Source organism: Trachypithecus francoisi, unplaced genomic scaffold (assembly GCF_009764315.1).
Source record: "Trachypithecus francoisi isolate TF-2019V2 unplaced genomic scaffold, Tfra_2.0 Lachesis_group21, whole genome shotgun sequence".
Lineage (NCBI taxonomy): Eukaryota > Metazoa > Chordata > Mammalia > Primates > Cercopithecidae > Trachypithecus > Trachypithecus francoisi.
Window position 1 is genome coordinate 24,503,419 of NW_022681467.1, and position 24,367 is coordinate 24,527,785.

Here is a 24,367-nt window from a genome sequence, read left to right on the forward strand (position 1 = left end):
TCACTGAACTAGAAATCAAGAGACCTGAGTTCCATTGTCTTTTAGGGACACACTTGGAAATATTTACAGGTGAAATGATGACAAATGTGCAATGTCTAAGATTTATCAAATCATCTGTGAAAGAGAGGGTCGGAGATGAAATGACACCGGCCTTGAAGAGGTAACTGTTGAAGCTTGAGATGCATACACAGGAGTTCATTATGCTTTTCTCTCTACTTTTATATAGGTCTGAACTTTTCCATAATAAAAGTTAAAAGAGAAAAGGAGACAGCGAGGTTACAGCCCCACCTTGCCACTTGCCAACTTGATGATTGCACAAAGGTCTGTTCACCTCTCCAGGCCTTAGTTCTTCACCTTCCAATAGGGAAGAGAATTTTCAAGGGAAAGTTAGGACAAAGGCGCTCAGAGGTGTTTTCTGTAGTCAAGGGTCAGGGTTTATGAAACTTTGGCTGTCGTTTATCTAAACTGTGCAATGAGAGGCTGGACCAGGATCTCCGAGGGCTCCTCCAGCCTGTGTGTCTTACCCCCTCTCCTTGGAGTGCCTGTAAGGGGCAAGGCCTATGAAAATGGACAGTCTGGATACAAAAGGATCCCTGCCCAGGACAGGCCATGGCCAGCCTTGCCACCCCTCAGTGCAGTGGTGAGTTCTGCACCCCTTCCAGGAGGGTCTGGGCTGTCATGGCAGAGTCAGGCAAGACAGAGCCTCCTTCGAGACAGAAGGTTGTGCAGTCCTTCCCCATCTCCTGAGTCACCGGTGCTCCAGCCTCCAAAGTGGCTATCACCACGGTCATCTCTGGCTGAAAGCTGAGCATTTCAAAGCTCTGCACAGGCCATAATTAGTTCATGGCCCAGCCCAGCTGGGAGGTCTGAACGGAGCATCTGGGAGGTGCAGCTGAGGAAACTGGCTCCACGATAAAGTGGTTTGGCCCTGGGGTGTGAGTGAGTCAGCGGCTGCAGGAGCCTCTGGCCTCACCCACTCTCTCCTAGGACAAAGAGGCTCAGCTTCCTAAGTCGCCAGGCCTTTAATCAAACCTCTTCCAGGCCATTTGGTTTCAAGACTCTGCTCCAGGCTCACTTCTTCTCCATACCCTCCCTCGGCTACTCAGGTCCTCGTTCATCTCCTTAGAGCCTCTGAGTTCCCCGGGCCACCTTACTCCTTTCCTGCCAGGCTCAGTCTAAGACTCAGCTCTTTCCAAAAGCCCTCTCAGAGGCACTCCAGATATTTATCATGCAGCTGAGAAGTTGTTCACATTTCTAACCAAGTAACTAGCTCATTAGCATGAACATATCCAACTCAAAAGTCAAGAGCTCAAGAAATGCCTAAACCATGAACCATAGAAATAAATAAATAAAGGTTACAGAATTTCTGGGCAATTACTTAGTTTAAGAGGGTTAAAGTAAAGAATTCACTTTGACTTTCCCCCCCCTTTTTTTTTTTTTTTGTTTTGAGACAGGTTCTTACTCTGTCACTCAGGCTGGAGTACAGTAGTGCAATCATAGCTCACTGCAGCCTGCGACTAATGGACTCATGCGATCCTCCTAGCTCAGTCTCCCAAGTAGCTGGGACTACAGGCATGGGCCACAATGCCTGGCTCCTTGTGTGTGTGTATAGATGAGGTCTCACTATGTTGCCCCGACTGGTCTCAAACTCCTGGGCTCAAGTGATTCCCTGCCTCAGCCTCCCAAAATCCTGGGATTACAGGTGTGAACCACTGCGCCTGATCATGACTTTCTGCTTTTTAACTTACAACTTTTGAGCAGGTTGATCTAGGTTTAGATATTTTGGATGAATATTTTTGGAAACAGGGTCTTACTCTATAACCCAGGCCTGAGTGCAGTGGTGCCATCATAGCTGACTGTAACCTCAAGCTCCTGGGTTCAAGTAGTCCTCTTGCCTCAGCCTCCTGAGTAGCTGGACTACAGGTATGTGCCACCATGCTTGGTTAATTTTTGTTTGTTTGAGATAGGGTCTTACTCTGTCACCCAGACTGGAGCACAATGGCATGATCTTGGCTCACCACAATCTCTACCTCCTGGGCTCAAGTGATACTTCCACCTCAGTCTCCCAAGTAGCTGGGACTACAGGCACATGCTACCATGTCCTGCTAATTTTTTTTTTTTTTTTTTTTTGTAGAGACAGGGTTTGCCATGTTGTCCAGGCTAGTCTTGAACTCCTGGGCTCAAGTCATCCACCTGCCAAAGTGCTGGGATTACAGGTGTGAGCCACTGTGTCTGCCTATGCCTGGTTAGGTTTTTTTTTTTTTTTTTTTTTTTAATTTCTGTAGAGATGAGATCTCACTGTGTTACCCAGGCTGGCAGCAAACTCCTGGGCTCAAGCCATCTTCCCACCTCCATCTCCCAAAGCACTGGGATTAGAGGCGTGAGCCACCACGCCCAGACTGGATGGAGACATTCTCTATGCAATGAGTGCAGAGCCATAGATGCCTCCTAGGGGATCTAGCTTGTGTGTGTGTGAGTGTGTGTGAGAGAGAGAGATTGTGAGTGTGTGAGTGTGTGTTTGTGTGTGTATGTTGTAGGGGCACAGGCCTTTTCCATGAAGGCCTTGTTCTGGTCTGACTTGCATGCTGTGTGCCTTGAACAAGCCACTTCAGCTCTCCAAGCTTGTTTCCCCATCTAGATCATGAATGAGGCAGCCTACCGTCTGACGCTCTGGGCTGTGCTCTGGGCTGCGGAAGAGATGAGTTAGGCAAAGGAGGTCACCACCTCCAGCTCAGTAGGGGTCTCACTTCCTTTCCCAGGAGGCCCAGTGATGGAGCAGAGCACTAGATTTGCATTCTCCCATCTTTGGCAGGCACCCAAAGAGCAAGTTCCCTTTTCCTCTGAGAAAAGCTTCATGATGTGGTGGAAAGGGCTTTGAAGCTGGCTGGACCTGTGTCTGGCTCTGCCTCTGCCGCATACTCACTGTGTGCCTCAGGCAAGCCCTATAACTTAGAGGGACCCTGTGCTCCAAGTTGGTGAAATGTGTATGATTCTAACCACCAGCTGTAATTGGTGAGGTTTTAATGAGATGACATATATAAAGAGTGTGCGTGCCTAGCCCACAGGTGGTGTTCAATATATGATGACAATAGTTGTGATCATTTTCCTGTTACTCACCATGGCACTCAGCACCCGGCCAACATATTTGGGGTCATTTCTGCGGGCCACATCAGTAGCAGGGTCACGGCGGAAATTCAGACTCCTATCCAAGATTGAGAGGCAGATGCTCAGAATGTCTTCTTCAAACTGTTCAGAATGAGACCATACATTACAATGAAAGAAATGACAAGGAGAGTTGGCTCAAGAAGGGAACTACACTGGTGAGAACCACAGGAACTGTCAGATCCTTTGACTCTGTGGCCTCTGGAACTGAGAGCTACTGAGGACAGCCACCACACCCAGCCCTCAACCCCGTCCAGAGCACTCACTACACACAAGACCCTGTGTATTTCCTCAAAGGCAGCTTTTGAAACAAAAAAGCAAAAAAGAGAGGAAAGGATAATAAATAAAAAAATTAGGCTGGGCGCGGTGGCTCAAGCCTGTAATCCCAGCACTTTGGGAGGCCGAGACGGGCGGATCACGAGGTCAGGAGATCGAGACCATCCTGGCTAACACGGTGAAACCCCGTCTCTACTAAAAAATACAAAAAAACTAGCCGGGCGAGGTGGCGGGCGCCTGTAGTCCCAGCTACTCGGGAGGCTGAGGCAGGAGAATGGCGTGAACCCGGGAGGCGGAGCTTGCAGTGAGCTGAGATCTGGCCACAGTACTCCAGCCTGGGCGGCAGAGCGAGACTCCGTCTCAAAAAAAAAAAAAAAAATTATAAAAAAGAAAAAAGCTAAGACCTTGTGCAAACTGTCCTAAAGTGAATGCATGGGAGGTGGCCTGGTCTAGCCGACGCCCTGGCTGCCACAGACCTCAGGAGCAAGCCGTTTAGCCTGTCTGGCCTTGATTTCTCCATCTGTATAATCAGGCCAAACTCATCTCAGAGTTTTCTTCTATCTCTGACTCCCATCCTTTTTTTTTTTTTTTTTTTTTGAGACGGAGTCTTGCTCTGTCATCCAGGCTGGAGTGCAGTGGCACGATCTTGGCTCATTGTGACCTCCACCTCCTGGGTTCCTCCTGGGTTCAAGTGATTTTCCTGCCTCAGTCTCCCAGGTAGTTGGGATTGCAGGCCCACGCCACCACACCCAGCTAATTTTTGTATTTTTAGTAGAGACAGGGTTTCACCATTTTGGCCAGGCTGGTCTTGAACTCCTGACCTCAGGTGATCCACCCGCCTCAATCTCCCAAAGTGCTGGGATTACAGGCGTGAGTCACCGCACGTGGCCTGCCTACAATCTTGAACGTGTTATTGAGACTCCTGGAGAACTAGTTATAAAAATAAAATCTCTTGTTAAGTATATGTATTTGAAGCATTTTGCACAAAATAAGACTTAATTGAAGTCATTGCTTCTCAAACTGAGAAGGCTGAGCTCCTCTTGACTTGGGTCTTTGCATTTGCTTTTCCTTCTGCCTGATGCTGTTTCCCAGGATCTCTCTCTGGTGCCCTCATCTCCTTCAGGTTCCTGATCAAAGGCTCCTTTCTAAGTGAGGCCCTCCCTGACCATGCCATCAAAAATAAAATAAAATAAAATAAAATAGCCTCTCTTCCACTCCTAAGGGCACTCTATTCACTATCCTTCTCTTTTTTCCTTCCTCCCAATAAAGGAGATAGCCAACTTGCTCCAGTTGACTACAGACAGGGTCTGTAGATGGTCCAAGCACACATCCTTCTGATATCCAAGGCACCCCGCCCGAGGTGCTTTATTCTAATGCCTTTGTCTGGTGGATAAAATAAAAGGTGGAGGGCATCCCTGAAAATTTTCTAAACTGACCAAATCTGAGAACTCTGTAGACTCAAATGGGGATCACTATAATAAAGGACCAAGAGGGTGTAGCTTGGAAAGGCTGAGTGGGCACACTAAGGAAGTTTCATCACATTTTTACATGGAATGAAAAACAGAAGCTATATCACCGTCCCCAGTGTCTCTAGGGGGCCTTATATCTATGTGTGCACCCTGGCACCAATACTACTTCATTGCGTCAATTGAGTTATGTGTATGTTCTATCTTGCCCACTAGATTGCGACCCCTTCAAAGATGGATCTGTCTTACTCATCTCCTGTATCCTTAGTGTGGATCCTGGGGTCTGACACATAATAGGTGGCCAATGAAAGTCTTCTGAATGCATGAACAAATAGAAGGGCAGGCAGATGGACAGATGTGGGACTTCCCATTGATCTGTGGGGCAAGCTGCTGAGCTTCTTGGGTAAAAGGGACATTACCCTCAGCCTCCTTATGACCCTTTTACCTGTCCAAAGTTCCAGCCAATCATGCTAATTCGATTTGTGCTTCCCACATAGATGATGCCGGCATCTTCCTGAACATATTCTTCTCTCTCAGCATGGTTACCCATAAAGACGCTATCCGCTGTTTGATACAAAAAGCAGACACCAGGGACTAGAATCCTAGGAGGACTGTAGGGATCATTCCTCCTCCCCTCCAACTCCTGAACTGGCCTGGGGGTGGGAGCAAGCCCCACTTTTAGCCCTCCCCTGACCCTTGGGCTGAAATTCTTCCAACTCCAATTGTGGGAACTATGAGCTGGAAAGAGAAGCTAGGATGACTTGAGGGTCTGAAAATGAGACCCTGGGGATGAGACACCTGCTCTTTCTGGCAGGAAGCTATCTCCATGCTGTGGAATTATACTGTGGTATCGTCCCTTAAAATGGACTGTGCTATGCAGTTTGTAAAAGTTCAACGTGATCTCGACAATATTCCCAGAAGAAACAGCAGGATGTCCATTTAATGGTGAGGACTTGGAGAGATAGAGGGACTGCCCAGACTCAGACGCTGCTGAAGTGTCAGAGCTCCTCATTTCTAGCTTCTGCACCCTTTCCACAGCCCATGGACTTTCCCTAATCAAACTTGAGCCTGTGAAGATCATTTCCCCCATCCCCTTTCTCTTTTCTAGCTTAGACCAGGGCTGAGAGTGTGGGTGGTTAGACACCTACCGTTCAGCCAGGGGTTAAAAAGCAGTATGAACGTCCCAAGTTTCACAGAGGAGACGCCGCCCTGGGAGGAGATCTGGAGGGCCATTGTGTACTGTCCTATGGGTGCGCTGGCAGGACTGGAAATGCTAATAGTCAGAGTATTGCCATTGCTGGCCTGAAGCACCGCACTCCAGCCACCGCTACTGCCATTGGAGAGTGGAAACACAGCCTTCGTCATGGCCGACTCGGAGGGGTAAGGCCCTGTCAAAGAAGACAGAGGTTGAGAAAAACCAACAAGCACTGGTCAGACTGTGGAGAGACCAGGTTCCAATAACAACCCCTGTCTGGGGGACATGAGCCAATGAAGCATCATATTCTGCCACTGGAAGTAACTGGAATGAACATACTGGCCAGATCCCTCTTGATTTGAGGATGGTGACTCTCAGTCAGGCTCAGAGATGGACAGCAACTTGCCCAAGGCCACAATGAATCAATGACAGAGCAAGGCTAGAGCCCAATGCCAGTGGTCCCAGTGTGGTCCCCATCATTCTTTGAATGCACAAGGGCTACTCAGGTATGTGTGTGTTTGGGCAGGGAGGGGAATGCGCAGGTACCTGTGGAGACAATGAATTCCAGTCTTTCGCTAGAGCCAAGGCCTTTGTTCATGAGCATTAAGACCTGGAAGTTTTGGCCTCTCCGCAAGATGAGCTCCTGGCTGGAGAACTTGTGTGTGTGATGCGCTTGTCGGTTGAAGGCCGTCTGCCAGTTGATACTCTGGAGTCCTAGAGCTGTGAGGCAGAAAAGAGAACCTGAAGTCCTAGGAGGCAAGGAATGGTGGTGTGGGGGAAGGGTGTAAGTTACCAAAGAGCAGCTTTGGGGTGAGGCTCGTCGAGGGCAGAGCCAAATTCCTGGAAAGAATCACGTTAAAATCCAAAGACCTTGATCTTGCATAGCAAGAACGTCACAACCTATTCCCATTCAGTCTTTCCAGTCTCAGTTATGCCAGCTTCCAGGATGTAAGATCACAGAAAATGCTCTGCCCTTTCAGACAGCTGAACCTCTGTGCATCCTGTTCCCACAGCTAAGAGTGTCTTTTCCCCTCCATCTGCTGAGCTGTCACTCAGCCCTTAGGGAACAGGCCAAATGTTCAGTGGAACTCCATCCAATCAATGAGAAGAACTATGTCACCAGAGCGCCTACATTCTGTCTGCTTTCAGCGTTTCTCATTGCTTTGTGGATGGGGGCTCCAACAGAACTGAAGGGAGGCGCCGGGCATGGTGGCTCACGCCTGTAATCCCAGTACTTTGTGTGGCTGAGGCAGGTGGATCACCTGAGGTCAGGAGTTTGAGACCAGTCTGGCCAACATGGTGAAACCCCGTCTCTACTAAAAATACAAAGAATTAGCTGGGCATGGTGATGCACACCTGTAATCCCAGCTACTCAAGAGGCTGAAGCAGGACAATCACTTGAATCTGGGAGGTGGAGTTTGCAGTGAGCCAAGGTCACAACCATTGCATTCCAGCCCGGGCGACAAGAGCAAAACTCTGTCTCAAAAAAAAAAAAAAAAAAAAGAACTGAAGGGAGGATACTTATCTCACACCCACCACCCTGGTTTGGCTTCTTTGTTGTCCCCTTGTGTGTCCCCAGAGGCCAAGCATGTTTCGCCTCTCCAGCATCCAGCAATGTTTACTTTTGCATCTTTTACCTTCCCTGTATTTGCAACGCCTTGGTGTTGGCCTGGGCCTCTGATGCTAGGGAGGCTGGCGGAGACTCTGAGAAGTGTTTCTAGGCCTAGTGATTGGGGAATCCTTGGCCCAGAGGGGACTTGCAAATGCTCACTGGCAAGAGCTGTTTATAGGGGCAGGTCAAAGGCCATGAATGACCTGGATAAGACAAACATCTCAAAATCCACCCTCCTGATTTCTTCTCACATGATTGTGAAGATGACGGAGCTAAACTGAGAAGGGTTTATGAGAGATGCCACGATGTACCAGATGTTCACTGATATAAACTTTTTGGGAAATCTTCCTATGAGTTATGTTTAAGAGGTTACATCACCCATTCTTCTGCAAACCAAATTGGTCTCTGTCTTTACAAAGAGGCCCCAGCTGCTCTACCGGCGGGATTTAATGGCGTGATGTCTCACAGAAAGTTCTCCGCTCCCAGACATGGGTCCCTCGGCTTCCTGCCCCGGAAGCGCAGCAGCAGGCATCGCGGGAAGGTTAAGAGCTTTCCTAAGGATGACCCGTCTAAGCCGGTCCACCTCACAGCCTTCCTGGGATACAAGGCTGGCATGACCCACATCGTGCGGGAAGTCGACAGGCCAGGATCTAAGGTGAACAAGAAGGAGGTGGTGGAGGCTGTAACCATTGTGGAGACGCCACCCATGGTGGTTGTGGGCATTGTGGGCTACGTGGAAACCCCTCGAGGCCTCCGGACCTTCAAGACTGTCTTCGCTGAGCACATCAGTGATGAATGCAAGAGGCGTTTCTATAAGAACTGGCATAAATCTAAGAAGAAGGCCTTTACCAAGTACTGCAAGAAATGGCAGGATGAGGATGGCAAGAAGCAGCTGGAGAAGGACTTCAGCAGCATGAAGAAGTACTGCCAAGTCATCCGTGTCATTGCCCACACCCAGATGCGCCTGCTTCCTCTGCGCCAGAAGAAGGCACACCTGATGGAGATCCAGGTGAACGGAGGCACCGTGGCCGAGAAACTGGACTGGGCCCGCGAGAGGCTCGAGCAGCAGGTACCCGTGAACCAAGTGTTTGGGCAGGATGAGATGATCGACGTCATCGGGGTGACCAAGGGCAAAGGCTACAAAGGGGTCACCAGTCGTTGGCACACCAAGAAGCTGCCCCGCAAGACCCACCGAGGCCTGCGCAAGGTGGCCTGCATTGGGGCATGGCATCCTGCTCGTGTGGCCTTCTCTGTGGCACGTGCTGGGCAGAAAGGCTACCATCACCGCACTGAGATCAATAAAAAGATCTATAAGATTGGCCAGGGCTACCTTATCAAGGACGGCAAGCTGATCAAGAACAATGCCTCCACTGACTATGACCTGTCTGACAAGAGCATCAACCCTCTGGGTGGCTTTGTCCACTATGGTGAAGTGACCAATGACTTTGTCATGCTGAAAGGCTGTGTGGTGGGAACCAAGAAGCGGGTGCTCACCCTCCGCAAGTCCTTGCTGGTGCAGACGAAGCGGCGGGCTCTGGAGAAGATTGACCTTAAGTTCATTGACACCACCTCCAAGTTTGGCCATGGCCGCTTCCAGACCATGGAAGAGAAGAAAGCATTCATGGGACCACTCAAGAAAGACCGAATTGCAAAGGAAGAAGGAGCTTAATGCCAGGAGCAGATTTTGCAGCTGGTGGGGTCTCAATAAAAGTTATTTTCCACTGAAAAAAAAAAAAAAAAAAAAAAAAAAAACAAAGAGGCCCCAGCTCTGATGAGAGTGTAAGGGTGCATTCCAGTGCCAGACACAGCTCTTTTTCATATGTGTCCATCTCTCTGCATCAGAACATCCTTTTTTAATCTTTTATTCTATTTTATTTTTGAGGCAGGATCTGGCTCTGTTGCCTCAGGCTGGATTGCAGTGGTGTGATCTTGGCTCACTGCAACCTCTGGCTCCTGGGCTCAAGGGATTCTCCCACCTCAGCCTCCCCATTAGCTGGGACTACAGGCATGAGCCACCACTCCCAGCTAACTTCTGTATTTTCTGTAGAGACAGAGTTTTGTCATGTTGCCCAAGTTGGCCTCAAACTCCTGGGCTCAACTGATCTGCACGCCTTGGCATTCCAAAGTGCTGCAATTACAGGCATGAGCCACTGCACCCAGCGCCCTCTTGATCTTTCTATTCTGATGCCTAGCACACTGCTTGACTGTATTAGGATAATTAGATAAATAAATTGATGAAGGAATAAATGAACAAAGAAAAGACTAATGTCATGAGATGATCATCATGACAACAGCTCAAAATTTAGTCTATAAGGAAAAGTGAATATGAAGTATTCATTCAATAAAAATATTAGAGCAACTATTATTCATAGGACATTGTGTGAGGCACAATGTTGGGAGTGTAAACGTGTATGAAGTGTAGTTGTAACTCTCCAAGAGCTTCAGCAGTGGATAAGACAAGCATAAGTGATCATGAATGATGGAATGGGGTAAAACCAGGAAAGGTGTATGAGAGATGCAGGCAGGAAAAAAAAAAATAACTTTCAGTTGTAGGGATCAGGAAAAGCTACACTGAAAATGCTGGGCTTTGAAAGGAGAAAGAATTTTGTCAGGTGCCCATAGAGCAGCCTGCATTCTAGACGGTGGGAAGGAGAGGCTCAAAGGCACTAGAGAAGGAGTGATGTCATTTGTCTAGAGCATCGGCCCTTCGTGGAGAAGAGAGAAAGGTGAGACAGGAGTGAGTAGGGGCCAGAGCAGGACTGGGGAGGGGCTTCCACTCAAAAGCACTGGAGATGGGGTGGAGGGTCACCATAGGTACCCTCTCCAGTAAAATGCAGGCTTCCTGGGATGGTGAACCAACCTGCCGTTGGAGAGAGGGGACTCAAGAGATGAGCTTACTCCCAGTTCAGGGTGCTAAATTCATTCATTCAAACATGCACTCACTCATTCATTTAACAAATATTCATTGAAAGAATAAATTAATAGATGTTTGCATAAATTCAGGGAAACTAAGACATTCATGCAATCAACAAGGATCTGTTGAATGAAGGGAAGAAATAAGGGAGGTCAGAAAGGACAGAGGGAGCAGGGGGAAAATGAGCATTCCTGTACCTGAGTAGCCAACAGAGACAGCCCAGAACTCAGACACTGGCAAACACTGAGCCCTAGATGGCTGTGTACAGCTGATAGATGCCAGATCTCTCTAGGAAAACGGCCCCCAAATTTCTCCCCTCTCCTCCTGCCAATCTTGCTCACTACTTTCTGTGCATCCCAGCCAGTTGCGATTTGGTAGAGCAGAAAAAAGAACGGCTGGCCGGGTGCAGTGGCTTACACCTATAATCCCAGCACTTTGAGAGGCCGAGGTGGGTAGATCATTTGAGGTCAGGAATTCGAGACCAGCCTGGCCAACATGGCAAAACCCCATCTCTACTAAAAATTAAAAAATTAGCCTGGCATGGTAGCGCATGCCTGTAGTCCCAGCTACTCAGGAGGTTGAGGCAGGAGAATCACTTGAACCTGAGAAGTGGAGCTTGCAGTGAGTTGAGATCATGCCACCGCACTCCAGCCTGGGTGACAGAGCAAGATTCCATCTCAAAATTAAAAAAAAAAAAAAAAGAAAGAAAGAAAAGAAAAGAAAACCAAAAAGAAGAGCTCTCAAATAAGAACCTCTGGAAATATATATTTTTAAGAAACAAGAACTCTATGGAACATGTGGTTTCAGACCACTTGAGCCTTCCTAGAGATTTTTCACCCCACCCCCAAATCCCAAAGGATGCATGTCCTTTTCCAGATAAAGCTCACTCCAGACCACGAGTTCTTTGAAAGTAGAAAGTCTGTCTCCAGATGGCTTTGTCCAGCACAGGGGGAAGGAAAGAGGGGCAGGGTACTCAGCATCACTTGCTGGCACCTGCCTCTCCCAACAGGCCCACACCCTTCCTTGCTCCACCAACGCTCATACATTGTTTGCTGCGGCCGTGTCAATAGTACAGGCCCCTCCCATTCATCCCAGAGACCAATGTCTTGTCCCTAGAGAGGATGAAAAAGAAAAGACTGAACTCCAGGGTGCCCCCCAACAGGGAAACCTGCAGAAAGAACATGAGGGGCACTTTGCATGCCCCACCAGGTCAGACCTGGGGTGACTGTGGTGGTGGTGATCATACTATTAGCTGAAGTTTACTGGGCATTTGTGTGCCAGCCATCTTTCAAAGTGTTTATGTGCATTAGTTCATTAACTCTATGAGGCAGGCGCTTGTAGACATCCTGTTTTACAGACAAGGAAGCCAAGGTGTACAGAAACCAGGTACCTTGGTCATGGTCACCCCACTCCACAGTGGAGGACTGCAGGCTCCAGAGCCCACACTCATCATCTCTGCCTTTTCTGACACCAAGCGTGAGCCCCAGCAGCACCATCAAGCCTTGCTCTCTGTTAGGACGGCTGTGGGATGTGTGAGACTGCTCCAAGCTGGAGGAGGAGGAAAAGTGGGACTCACTTTTGTCATCAGCCTTCTTTATGCCAACTGCTATGCGCAGTCCACAGAACACGTTATGTATGTGCTCAATGAAATCTTACAATGAGAAACCAAGGCTCAGAGACCAGGTAGCTTATCTGAGGTCACATACCTGGAAATTGACAGAGCCAGGATTCTGAACCCAGGTGTGGCATAATGAGAAATATATATTTGGTCTCTGCTTTCTCTTGGCACAAAGTTCCTGAAACCCTTGGAACCTCCAAAATGATGAATGACTTTCTGTATGCTAATGAGATGACTGGTACTGGCAGCTCCTGGATAGCCTCAGGATGGGAGCTGGTTGCCAGGGGAGCCAACCAGTGCTTAGAGACTTGGGACTTTCAGCCTCATGCCCACTACCCACTTCCACAGAGGGGAGAGGGACTGGAGGTTGATTTCATCACCAATGACTGATGACTTAATGAATCATGCCTAAGAATGAAGCCTTCATAAAAACCCAAACCCCAAAGGAGGCCTGAGGAGGCTCCAGGCTGAACTCATGGAAGTGCTGGGAGGGGGGCATGGGGGCTCTGCGCCCCTCCCCACACCTTATCCCAGGCATCTTTTCCATCTGGCTGCTTCTGAGTTGTACCCTTTTATCATAAACTGGTCGTCTGTTTTCCTGAGTTCCGTGAGCTATTCTAGCAAATCTTCAAACCTGAGAAGGGGCTGGCGGGAACTCCTGATTTAAATCTGGTCGGTCAGAAGCACAGGTGACAACTTCTGAAGCACTGGCATCTGAAGTGGGGCAGTCTTGTGGGACTGAGGGGCGTGTGCACACCCTGTGGGCTGTGTGCTAACTCCCAACAGTGTGAGAACTGAGTTGAGTTGTAGGACACCCAGTGGTGTCCACTGAGAATCGCTTGGTATGAGAACAAACCCCACACATTTGGCGGCTAGGAAGTATTAAGAGTAGTCTGGAAGAAAAAATGGTATTTCCTTTTCACCAGGCCTTACTGACTCTACCCTGTCACTGTGGTCCTGAAACTTTTTGGAAGAGGGTCTCATGCAGGATTTTGAGTCCAGAAGGTGCCCTAGATGGTAAGGGGCCCTCATGCTGCATTGTACACCTGCTAGCATTTGGATTCTGACAGAGGAGAGACACCGAGCTCCTGGAAGGAAAACATCTCTTCCGAAAGAACTGTCTTCAGGGGAGATGGACAAAGGGGACAGCCTGCCCTGCATCCCTGAGTAGGAACTGCCGGCTGAGAGCATGCTCATCAAGCTTCTGGTGTGATTCTGAACCGTTCACCAGCTGCCTCCCTCAGTCATCATCCTGTCCCTTAACCCTAAGATTGCTCTGCCAGCCCCCAAATAAAGGATCCAATGATCCTGTCTCCCCAACCCCAAAGCCCTTGACATGGCACTCATCACAGCCCACCCTGTCAGAATGTGTAGGAAAAGAGAGGAGGGAAAGGTATTCAGCAGTCTAAGGTTCTCAAGTTTACCGCTTTATGCATATTTATGAGCCTCAGGGCTGTCTTCTGCACCAGTCTGGGTGAAGGGAGGAGAAGAGGTGGTTTGCCCACAGTGTGACATCTCCAAACTCTGATTCCTTGCCACCTCCCTGAGTTCATGCTTAACTCCAGTGTCAGGCCTGGGGCAATCTCTCAGATTTTTTTTTCCTGAGAACATCAGTGCCAGCAGCCATTTTAATGTGGTGGACTGCCAGATAAATATCTATCCTGATGTTCACTTGCTCCTTCTTTCCTGGTAATGAAATTGCCCATATGTACAGGCACTGCTTTCTCAGGCTCTGCTCTGGCTCGGTGGCCATGAGGGTAAATTTGGGCCAAAAGCTTATAGGCAGAAGTTATAGGTATTAACTTCCAGGAAATCTCTCTTTTCAAAAATTGAGGTAAAATTCACAACATAAAAAATGCCATTTAAATCATTTTAAAACGTACAATTCAGGGGCATTTAGTATATTCACAATATGCAGTTATCTCCACTATCTAGTGGCAGAACTTTCTCATCACTCCCCAAAGAATCCCCCAATCTATTAGGAGGAACTCCCCATTTCCTCCTATCCCCAGCCCCTGCCAACCCCAGCTCTGTCTCTATGGATTTGCCTATCCTGGGCATTTCTTTTTCTTTTTGTTTCTTTTCTTTTCTTTTTTTGAGACGGAGTCTCCCTCTGTCACCCAGGCTGGAGTGCAGTGGTATGGTCTTGGCCTCACCGCAACCACTGCCTCCTGGGTTCAAGTGATTCTCCTGCCTCAGCCTCCTGAGTAGCTGGGATTACAGGCGGGTGCTACCACACCCGGCTAATTTTTTTGTATTTTTGATAGAGACGGGGTTTCACCATGTTGGCCATCCTGGGGTCAAACTCCCAACCTCAAATTGTCCACCCACCCGGCCTCCCAAAGTGCTGGGATTACAGTCATGAGCCACCTCACCCGGCCCTATTCTGGGCATTTCATAAATTAACAAATGGAATCACACAATATGTGATTTGGGTCTGACTTATTTTACTTAGCGTAATGTTTTCAAGGCTCGGTCATGTTGGAGGATGTATCAGTAGTTCATTCTTTTCTTACGGCTCAATGATAGTCTATTACATGAACATTCCATGTTTTGTTGATGCATTCATCAGCTGATGGACATCTGGGTAGTCCCTACCTTTCAGCTACTCTAAGTAGTGCTGCTATGAATGTGTACTTGGTAGTATTTGTTTGAACACCTGTTTTCAATTTTTATTTTATTTTTATTTTTTTTAGAAAACCTCTTTATATAAACAGTTGGCAAATGCCCTTTTCCTGTTTACTTCCTCTTGTTCCATCCTGCTATTTGGACATGGACAAGGTTCTAGCGGCCGTCTCAGACCATGCAGAGCCATATATACCCTAGCGATGGTGGAGAGGAGACTGGACAGAGCTGGGCCCTGAGAATGGTGCCACCACCTGGCCTGCCCAGAACTGCCTGCATACAGGCTGCTCATGCAAGGAAGAAATAAACTTCTGTCTTATTTTCCTAAGCTATTTTTTTTTTGGGAGGGGGTGCCATTCACCATCAATCACAGCCAAACATAATCACAAGTATGTTAATGTAACCCCTGCCTATTTATTCTGTGGTCCCTCTTTGGCAGAGGTCATGTGAAAAGCACACAGAAAGACTCCAGATGTGAAAGGGAAGTTGCTATTCTGCCATCTCAATCCTTGTCAGCCTGGCTCTGCAACTGAATCACCTGCAGCAGACGAGTGAGAATAACTTGGTCGCCGGGTATGTGATGGGGCTCTCATCTCCTATTCCAAGGACGACCACCCCCCAGAGGGGCTGACAGGGGGCCCAATATGGAGTGATGCTACTCTAGTGACTGGGACTATCCCTAGCCCCCACCCAGACTCTACTTCCTATATCTTTTCTCTAGACATAGATGCATTTTTATTTTACAGAAGTCTAGAGTTAATGAGGGCTGATAGAAATGCTAAAAAGTGGCTGAGCACGGTGGCTCACACTTGTAATCCCAACGCTTTGGAAGGCCAAGGCAGGAAGATCACCTGAGGTCAGGAGTTCGAGACCAGCCTGGCCATCATGGCGAAACCCCATCACTACTAAAAATACAAAAATTAGCTGGATGTGGTGATGTATGCCTGTAGTTCCAGCTACTTGGGAGGCTGAGGCAGGAGAATGGCTTGAATCTGGAGGTGGAGGCTGCAGTGAGCTGAGATCTTACCACTGTGCTCCTGCCACTCCTGCCTGGGTGACAGAGGGAGACTCTGTCTCAAAAAAAAAAAAAAAAAAATGCTAAAAAGTATCTAGCTGAGTGGTTTTCGAGCTCTATTGAGAGAGGCCAAATCAAGAAATCTAATAGTCTTTACATACATGGATCTGGAAATGACACGAAGTTTCACAGGGCTAATGCTTACTATGGATCAGGGTACTCTGATATTTTCTCTTTGGCTTTTTCTCTTTCTTAATGGCTGGTCACAGTCCACTAAACTGATTTTACAACCTGCTAATGGATGGCAACTGGCAGCTTGAAAAACAGTGATGTAATCTAGTATGCCCACATGACAGGTCAGAAAGCTGAGGTCCTGAAAGTGGAAGCCATCTGCAGAGGTCACAGAGTTGAAGCAGATCTTAGCCCAGAAGCCAGGTCTCAGATCCTGGTCACCGACAGGCTGTGAGTCATCCCACTTCCCACCCCTAGACACTGGGAACATCTTTAGCTCCTGGCCAGCCCTCCTCTGGCTCCAAGGACACAGGTGCTTTCCTCCTCAGCACCCATCTCTCTCTCCTTTCTCTCTTTCTAGCCTGTGCCATTTCCTTTTAACTTCTGCCACATATCCTGACATTTGCAAGCCCTGTGCAGCACAGGTGGCACAATTTCTTGGCATTCAGGCAGAGTAAGAGGCTGGTAAGGATGAAGAGAAATGAGCCCTGGATTGGTGCCTGGACTGGTGAGAGGCCCTGAGCAAGGGTCTCAATGTCTCTGAATTGTACTTTTCTAATCTGTAGAAGAGGGACAGTGAGACCTGAATATCTTCCCTCTTAGGGTTATTGTTGGGATTCAACATATACCCATCACTAGCACCGGGACACCCAGAGATTGGGGGAAACAAATGCCTTGGCATCCCATATATAATGGCAAAAACAAGCATTTTAATGGGCTTTCAATGGGCTGCTATTGAGGACATCTTATGTGTCAGACACTGAGCTAAGCATTTCACCTGCGTTATGTCTTTTAATAGTCACAAAATATTGACTATTAAAAAGATGTTGCTATCCCTATTTCACAGATGAGGGATTTGGAAGTCCAGTCAGGTGAAGTCACTTACTCAACATCACACGCTCAGGCAGAGGCTGGACTCAAGCCCAGACTGAAAGCCAATTTTGCCTGAGCAGATATGACCCCAAGCTGCTGCCCTGCAGCCAATCAAGGCAGCAGTGACTTAGACACAGGTCCTGGAGGGGCCATCCACAGCCTACTCTCTGCCTAGACACCCTATGATCAGGGCAAAACAAGAGGACAGGAGGACTTCTCTTCCTAAGGGAGAGTTTAGAATCTCTGAGACCAGAGGCTGTCAACCCTAGCTGCCCAGAAGAATCACCTGGAGAATATTCTATTGCTCTGAGACCCATCTAGGCAAATTCAATTAGAATCTTTGGATAGGGATGACACTGGCATTTCTTTTCTTTTCTTCTTTCTTTTCTTTCTTTTTTCTTTCTTTCTTTCTTTCTTTCTCTTTTTCCTTCCTTTCTTCCTTTCTTCCCTCTCTCTCTGCCTTCTTTCCTTTATTTCTTTTTTTTTTTTTTTTTTTTTTAACAGACTCTCTCTCTGTTGCCCAAGCTGGAGTGTAGTGGTATCTCTAGGCAAATTCAATTAGAATCTTTGGGTAGGGATGACACTGGCATTTCCTTCTTTCTTTCCTTCCTTCCTTCCTTCCTTCCTTCTTTCTTTCTCTTTCTTTCTTTCTCTTTCTTTCTTTCCTTCCTTCCTTCCTTCCTTCTTCTTTCTTTCTTTCCTTCCTTCCTTTCTTTCTTTCTTTCTTTTTCTCTTTCTCTTTTCCTTCCTTCTTTCTTTCTTTCTTTCCTTCCTTCCTTCCTTCCTTCCTTCCTTCCTTTCTTTCTTTCTTTCTTTCTTTCTTTCTTTCTTTCTTTCTTTCTTCTTCTCTCTCTCTCTCTCTCTCTCTTTCTTCTTTCTTTCTTTCTTTCTTTCTTTTTTTAATGGAGTCTCTCTCTGTTGCCCAAGCTGGAGTATAGTGGTGTGATCTCAGCTCACTGCAACCTCTGCCTCCCGGGTTCAAGCGATTCTCTTGCCTCACTGTAACCTCAGCTTCCCAAGTAGTTGGGACTACAAGCGCACACCAGCGTGCCCCACTAATTTTTGCATTTTTAGTAGATGAGATTTTGCCATATTGGTCAGGCTGGTCTCAAACTCCTCACCTCAGATGATCTGCCCACCTTGGCCTCCCAATGTGCTGAGATTACAGGCGTGAGCCACTGCACCTGGCCAGCATTTTCTTTAAAGCTCTCTTGGCGATTCTAATGTGCAGCAAGGACTGAGACTCACTACCTTAGGCCTATTTATCATCTACACTTATCAAATCTCCTTCACATGAATTATCTGACCAGAGCCACCCGGCAGCTATAGCAAGGAGGCAGGGGAGGAGTCACTGTCCTCTTTTTACAAATAAGGAAAATCAGGATGAGGGAGGGTAAGGCTGACTCCTTCTGACTCCATCTCTCAGCTCCTACCAAGATCCTGGGCCTTGTGCCCTCCACTACTAAGCGAGATTTCCTAACTTCAGCACACACCCCAGCCTGGCACGTGGGCCCTGGGGAGGAGAAGGATTGCTCCATCTGCAGAGACAGCCCTGCGGGGCGGAGCCAGCATGAAGTTATTTGAGGTGAACAAGACGAGCACACAAGCACGAGGACTTTGGACTTGGGAATGGATGATGGGGGAGCAGGGAGAACTTGTGCTAAAAGGTGCTTAATGGAGAGGGTCCCCTGGGAATCGCCCCTGATTGGAAAATGTAATTCATCTCATAGGGGTTTTCTTAAATCCCCCAAGACAAGGAGAAAACAGGCTCATGAAAAAAGTTTCCAGGTAATCATAAGCACCCACGAGGTGGATACTGCAATAACCCCATTTTGGAGATGAGGAAACTGAGACACACAAGTTAAGTGACCTGCCCAAGACTACTCATCTTGTAAGGGGCAGAGTGGAGACTTGATCCAGAGAGCACCTCCGAACCTTCATTCTTAACCGTCAGCTATCCTGTAAGGAATCCTACAGGAACAAATGCTGAAATACGGGCAGCTGCCATTCCTGGTGGAATGAAGCTGCTCATGGGCTGTCTCTAAGGAACAGGGAGTAGCCACTGTCCCAAGTGGAAGAAGGTCACGGAGCCAGGGAGAGAGGACGCAGCTGGTCCTCATTTCAAACACTGAGCAGCTGGAGTCACAAGACTCTGAGCCCAGAGGGGTGATCTCCTTTTCAGAGAGAGGGTGGATATTGCCTTGGTCCCAGTGCCGGATACAAAAATGTGAGGAGGGCCCAGGAAGCGCCTAGAAGATTTACAGAAGAGAAGGAGGCCGGAACCCAAGAGCAATTCCTGACTGCTTCCATGGGAGGGAGGGCAACTGGTGTCCCAGCTCCAAGGAGAATGGTTTCGTGGAAGACCCCGACGCTGGGAAGGTCCTTTGGGAGTGGAGGAAATGAGGCCTTGAGATGGGAAGTCCCTGAAACCAAGGCCAGTGCTCTGCCCAGAAAAGTAGTTGGCAAGAAAGCTCGCTGCCACAGAGGGACAGAGCCATTAGTCCCCAAAACAGAGCTTCTGGTCTTTTGCAGGCAGAAGCCTGTGGTTCGGGTGTGTACCCTGAGGACTCTGCCACTCACCCAGGGCTTCCAAGTAGCTTTGGGGATGGGGAACCTTTCCTCCTCCCCTCCACACTGGGGCCCTCATCTGTGCTCACAAGCTGCTCTCCCATTCACTCTGGGGATGCCAGGCCACTTGGTGCAGACCACTGCCAGGCCTCCCTCTACTACCTTCATTTCTAGCCACAGCCCAGGCTGTCTTCTCCACCAAGGGGCGGAATAATGGAGTCCCTTCTGATTGCAACAAGAACCTTAAATTAGGAGCTGGACACAGAGCCCTCTCAAAGCAGCACACATGTGATCCTGATAATCCCCTGGGTTACACCTGCTCACACTGACATTTATTTTCCTGTTCCCTCTGCCCTGCGAAACCTCTCCAGATCAAGTCCAACTCATTGTCCGTGACCAAGTACCATTCACTTCTCAGTCTTCCCTATCCCAGATTCCAGACGAGACTAGTCTCTTTCTCTTGTTGGTCCCCGTAGCACTTGCTTTGTATTTGTCATGCAGCTTAATAACAGTCTGCCTTGCATGCTACTTACCTACAAAACTGGTGTTACCAAAAAATATCAGACTAAAAGCTACCAAGGGCAGAAACCACATCTCATTCACCTCCATATTTCCCACTGCTCCTGGCACAGCTCTTCCCCCTTAGGTGTTCAGTGAATAAATTCATTAATCCAAGAAACATTGACTGGGAACTTCCTGGCTGAGTGACTTGGAGCTGAGCTAGGAACTGCATGTGGGACAAACTTAAGGGACTGAATGTATTCACCTGTCTCTCCACCACCTTTTCAAAACTGATTTTCTCCCAACCAGCCTCATTCTGTTGTGACCTTAGAACATCTCTGGTTGTTAACAGAGACATTTCATCACGGCTCACAGCGGGCAGGCCATTCCTGGGAGTCCACGGGAGGTCCTGCACAGGGATGGGAGTGCACATTCCCAGGGGCTGGGCACATGCCTGTCCACTCCCTGGCCCTGGTTTCTTTTTGTGGAGAAAGAGAAGTTAGTACTGGAAGGAACCTCAACATGCATTCATTTCAAATCTTTCATCTTGAAAACTTGAGACTCAGGGGTGGCAGAGAACACACAAGCAGTTGGTCACAAAGCTCAAGTGAGAAGCCAGGTTCAGAATTACTTTTCTGTGTTCTGGATATTATGTGCATTTATGTAGGAGTTCAGCTCTGGCAGCAGGACATGGTGGAAAGGGCATTGCTGAGACCTAGCCGGCTCTGTGATGGATTAACTGTGTGTAAGCCTCCACCCCTTCCTGGGCCTCAGTCACCTCTGGAGGGAGGGAGATGGGCTAGATGACATCTGACCTCTCCTCTTGCTATAGTCTGTAGGGTTCAGAGCTCCTCTTCTTAGCATCCCAGCCATGCCATACATTACAGCAAGGAATGGGAGACAGGGGAGGGGACCCAATGTGCAATCACCTTTCCCAGTTTTTGTGGCTTCGAAGTAGCCAGCATTTGCCTGTTGCATCTGGCTCAGTGATTTCTTCGGCCAATCTTCCAGCGGCCCTAATTGCCATTCACGATATTTTACAGGTTTGATTCATATCTTGTTTGGATTTGGCGTCCCTGTCAACCCACTAGGCTGAGCACACAAGACAGATAATAATTAGCATGCTGCTTAGCAGGAGTGCTGATTAACAAAGGCCCAAATCCTCGACAGTAACCACAGAGCTGGGGAACCTGCACTTCCTGTTGTTCTTTGTAACCCCTGTTCCCTGGTGCTCTCCTGTGAACCAGGACATCTTGTGGCACAGCTGCTCCTGTTACGGGGATGCTTCAGCTCATCAAGTCACTTACACAGTCTGTCTGGTGCTTCCGAATGTGTAGTTTGCTCCTAAGTAAGTTGATTTGGAATAAACGGGTTTCTTTCAAATCAACTTACATATTGCCACTGTCGCTCCCTGGTAGCTCTGAGATGTGCTTCTTTGCTGACACTGCTGACAGCTGGATACAGCTCCACTGAGAAACACGAGACCCGAATCCTGTCTGCTTTGGCTTTACGGGAAGTGACGAATGTGTGAAAGAAACACAAACAAGGCAAAGCTTGTCCTCTGCCTGAGGAGATGCGGCCTCCAGCTGCACTGAACACCCTGCCCGTTACTCAGAGCTACCTTCTAATGATGTTCTACCCCAAGAATATGCTAGAGGTACCCAACCACCACTGAGAAAGAGCCGCCTCTCGCTAGCACCCTAAAATGCGAAGTCCGGCCTTCAGAGCCCCCAAGGCAGGCAGCTGTCCTGGCTGGACACTCTTGCTTCGCAGGCTGGCCCAGGGGAAGCACAGGCTTCTGGCAAGGACCTGATGGAGAAGATGCCGGGCACTCACCAGCCATGTTTCGCCCTCCTCTGCCTCTTCGCAGGCTCCTCTGGGAATGGCACGGACAGTGCTGACAGACAGGCTGCCAAGGATTGCCTTACCATTTATAGAAGTCTCTCCTACACACCCCAATTAGAATTCTAATGAGGTGGGCGAGGCACCAGGTCATTCCTGTAGTGCCTGTAAACGTTTCACTTACGACAGACTTGTCACCCAGTGGACATGCATCATGTTTGTACAAGACCAGCTTGGGGAGAAGGGGGCAGATAATAAAGAAACTCAAATAGTTCGCTTTTATAATTTTATAAAATGACAGACTGTTTCCTGGATGGTAGGGTTTAGGAACTGATGACATGCTTTTCTTGTTGATCCTGGGAAGTTCTCTCTGAATCAAAGAAATGTCTCAGCAGAACCCAGAAGTAGAAAAGTGTGAGGTCCTTTCTCATGATACACATATATTAGCATCTTCCACTTGCATAGGGAAGTGAGACACAACACAGTTCGTTTGTTTAGGGTTGTAGTGTGGCATAAACCATTTGATTTGGAATTAGAAGCCGTTGGTTCTGATGCTGGCCGAACCCTCAGCGGTTTCCAACCCTTGAAGCCTGGAAGCCTTGCTTGTGGTTGGGGATAATCACTCCCACCCATCTCAACTCACAAAGCTGTGAACACGATCACATGAGATGGTGCACCTGGGAAGTGTCACATGGGAAGTGCATGCATGTGCACCACGATGGGTTAAACTGAGATCATGCCTGGCATTGAATGTCAATTTCAGTCCAGATTTGGGGGAAAATTGTTGTTTTTAATGAGGCAGCAGGAACAGCCTCTAACCTTATGCTTCTGCCATGTCTTCCTCCGACTGCAGGGTTCGTCACTGACCCTCACTGGGCCCACCTTGACATTGGTTTAAAGGATGGGTATGGAGTGGGGAGAAGCTCTGACATTCCACATGTTTTTGTTTGCTTGATTGTTTCTAAGGGGATATGTTTTTTCAAAGTTCCTATTATCGATATTTACAAATATCAAGGTTTACAATGGACAAAGGAGTGAGTATACATTCTTTTAAAGTAATGCTTTAAGGATTCACGAGAGAACAGAAATGTCCCAAGGTTTCCCCCAGCATAGCAGTGGGGAAGGAAGACCGAGCACCATGATAACAGGGTTGGATCTTTAGGGAGAAGTGAGAATGTTTGATCTCGAGAAAGATAAGACTGAATAGACAGGTGGCTTGGAAAATTGAAGAAGAGAAATCAGTGTCCTTTCTCTGTCCTTTAGGCCCCTGCAGCCTTTTGTACATCTTAGGACCTCTATTACCGTATGTATCCACTGCACTGGACCTGTTTATATCTGTCCCCATCTCCAGACTGAGCTCCTTGAAGGCACAGGTTGCATATTATTCAAATCTTTTTCTCAGAATCTAGCACAGGGCTTGACATGTGGCTGGAACATGCACATTCTTGATAAGTGAATCAATATCACTGTAAAGATGGGAATCATAACTACCGATTTAGTGCTTACTAATAATAGCTAATTGATTTAGTGTTTACTGTGGACAGGCACGGGCTAAACACTTTACATATTTTAACTTTTCTCACCTTCATAGCAACCCTACACAAAAGGGCTATTATTATTTCCATCTTATGGGGGACAGAGAGATTAACCTGGTCTCCAACCATGAGTTTCATACCCATCTGTAAATGGTTCTAGAGTCTTTGTTTGCTTAACCTTGGAGGTCAGCACCTAAACAAGGCAGCCTTTCCCAAGCCCCTGGGGCTCTAAGACAGCTGGCTCTACACCCATGCCAGGCAGAATGGGATGTACTTTGGCTCTGGCAGATGACTAAGAAAAGAGCAGAGGGTAGAGAGGGATATGGAAAGAGCCTGGACCCAAGAGGAGACTCATGTGTGTTCTTGGCCCCTACCCAGGGCACTAGCTGTGACGCTGGGCGAGGCCGCATGACACCAAGTTCATCCTGCCAGAAAGTTGGAGGACAGCTCCATGAACGGCATGGGATGAATAGGTGTGAAAGTGCTGTGTATGCTTCTGAGTGTGGTCTAAAGGAAAGGAGGGGTTTTGCTTATTATTGTGGTTGTTGCTGTTGGCCTGGGAGCCAAGGAAAATCAGACCCCAGGCACTCCTTTCAATGACCTGACAAAGAAAGCTGCAGCGGTGACAGGGAGGTGGTACTCCCCTTACAAGGGAACCTGAAGACACACAATCTTGGCTCTACCAAGTCTCCTCACCTATCGAAGCCATTGCTTCCTCAACTATAAAACTGAGTGGAATTGCTCTGAGAATCAAAGGAGATGGTGAGTGTGAAAGGCTCAGCACAGCGTTGGGCACAGCCCAGTGTAAGAAGTTAGTATTAATAATATTATTGTATTAGCCTGGCTGGGTGCCGTGGCTCGTGTCTGTAATCCCAGCACTTTGGGAGGCTGAGGCGGGAGGATCACTTGAGGTCAGGAGTTCGAGACCAGCCTG

General features: G+C 48.1%; 2 protein-coding genes across 2 annotated transcripts in view; one reads left to right on the forward strand and one right to left on the reverse strand.

Moving 5' to 3' along the window:
* The window catches only part of TGM3 (transglutaminase 3), a 47,381-nt gene extending 25,386 nt beyond the window's left edge, over window positions 1–21,995 (reverse strand). The window contains exons 1-5 of the mRNA XM_033185910.1: window positions 21,893–21,995; window positions 6,646–6,819; window positions 6,053–6,292; window positions 5,350–5,468; window positions 3,118–3,246 (exon numbers count right to left, since the gene is read on the reverse strand). Of these exons, the coding sequence (XP_033041801.1) occupies window positions 3,118–3,246; window positions 5,350–5,468; window positions 6,053–6,292; window positions 6,646–6,819; window positions 21,893–21,899 (669 nt within the window). The 5' untranslated portion in view covers window positions 21,900–21,995. The remainder of the gene's footprint in view (window positions 1–3,117; window positions 3,247–5,349; window positions 5,469–6,052; window positions 6,293–6,645; window positions 6,820–21,892) is intronic.
* Window positions 8,139–9,463, forward strand: LOC117068560 (60S ribosomal protein L3). The gene has a single exon (XM_033185911.1). The coding sequence runs from the start codon at window positions 8,169–8,171 to the stop codon at window positions 9,378–9,380; it is 1,212 nt and encodes a 403-aa protein (XP_033041802.1). The 5' UTR covers window positions 8,139–8,168; the 3' UTR covers window positions 9,381–9,463.
* Window positions 21,996–24,367: the final 2,372 nt, after the last annotated feature.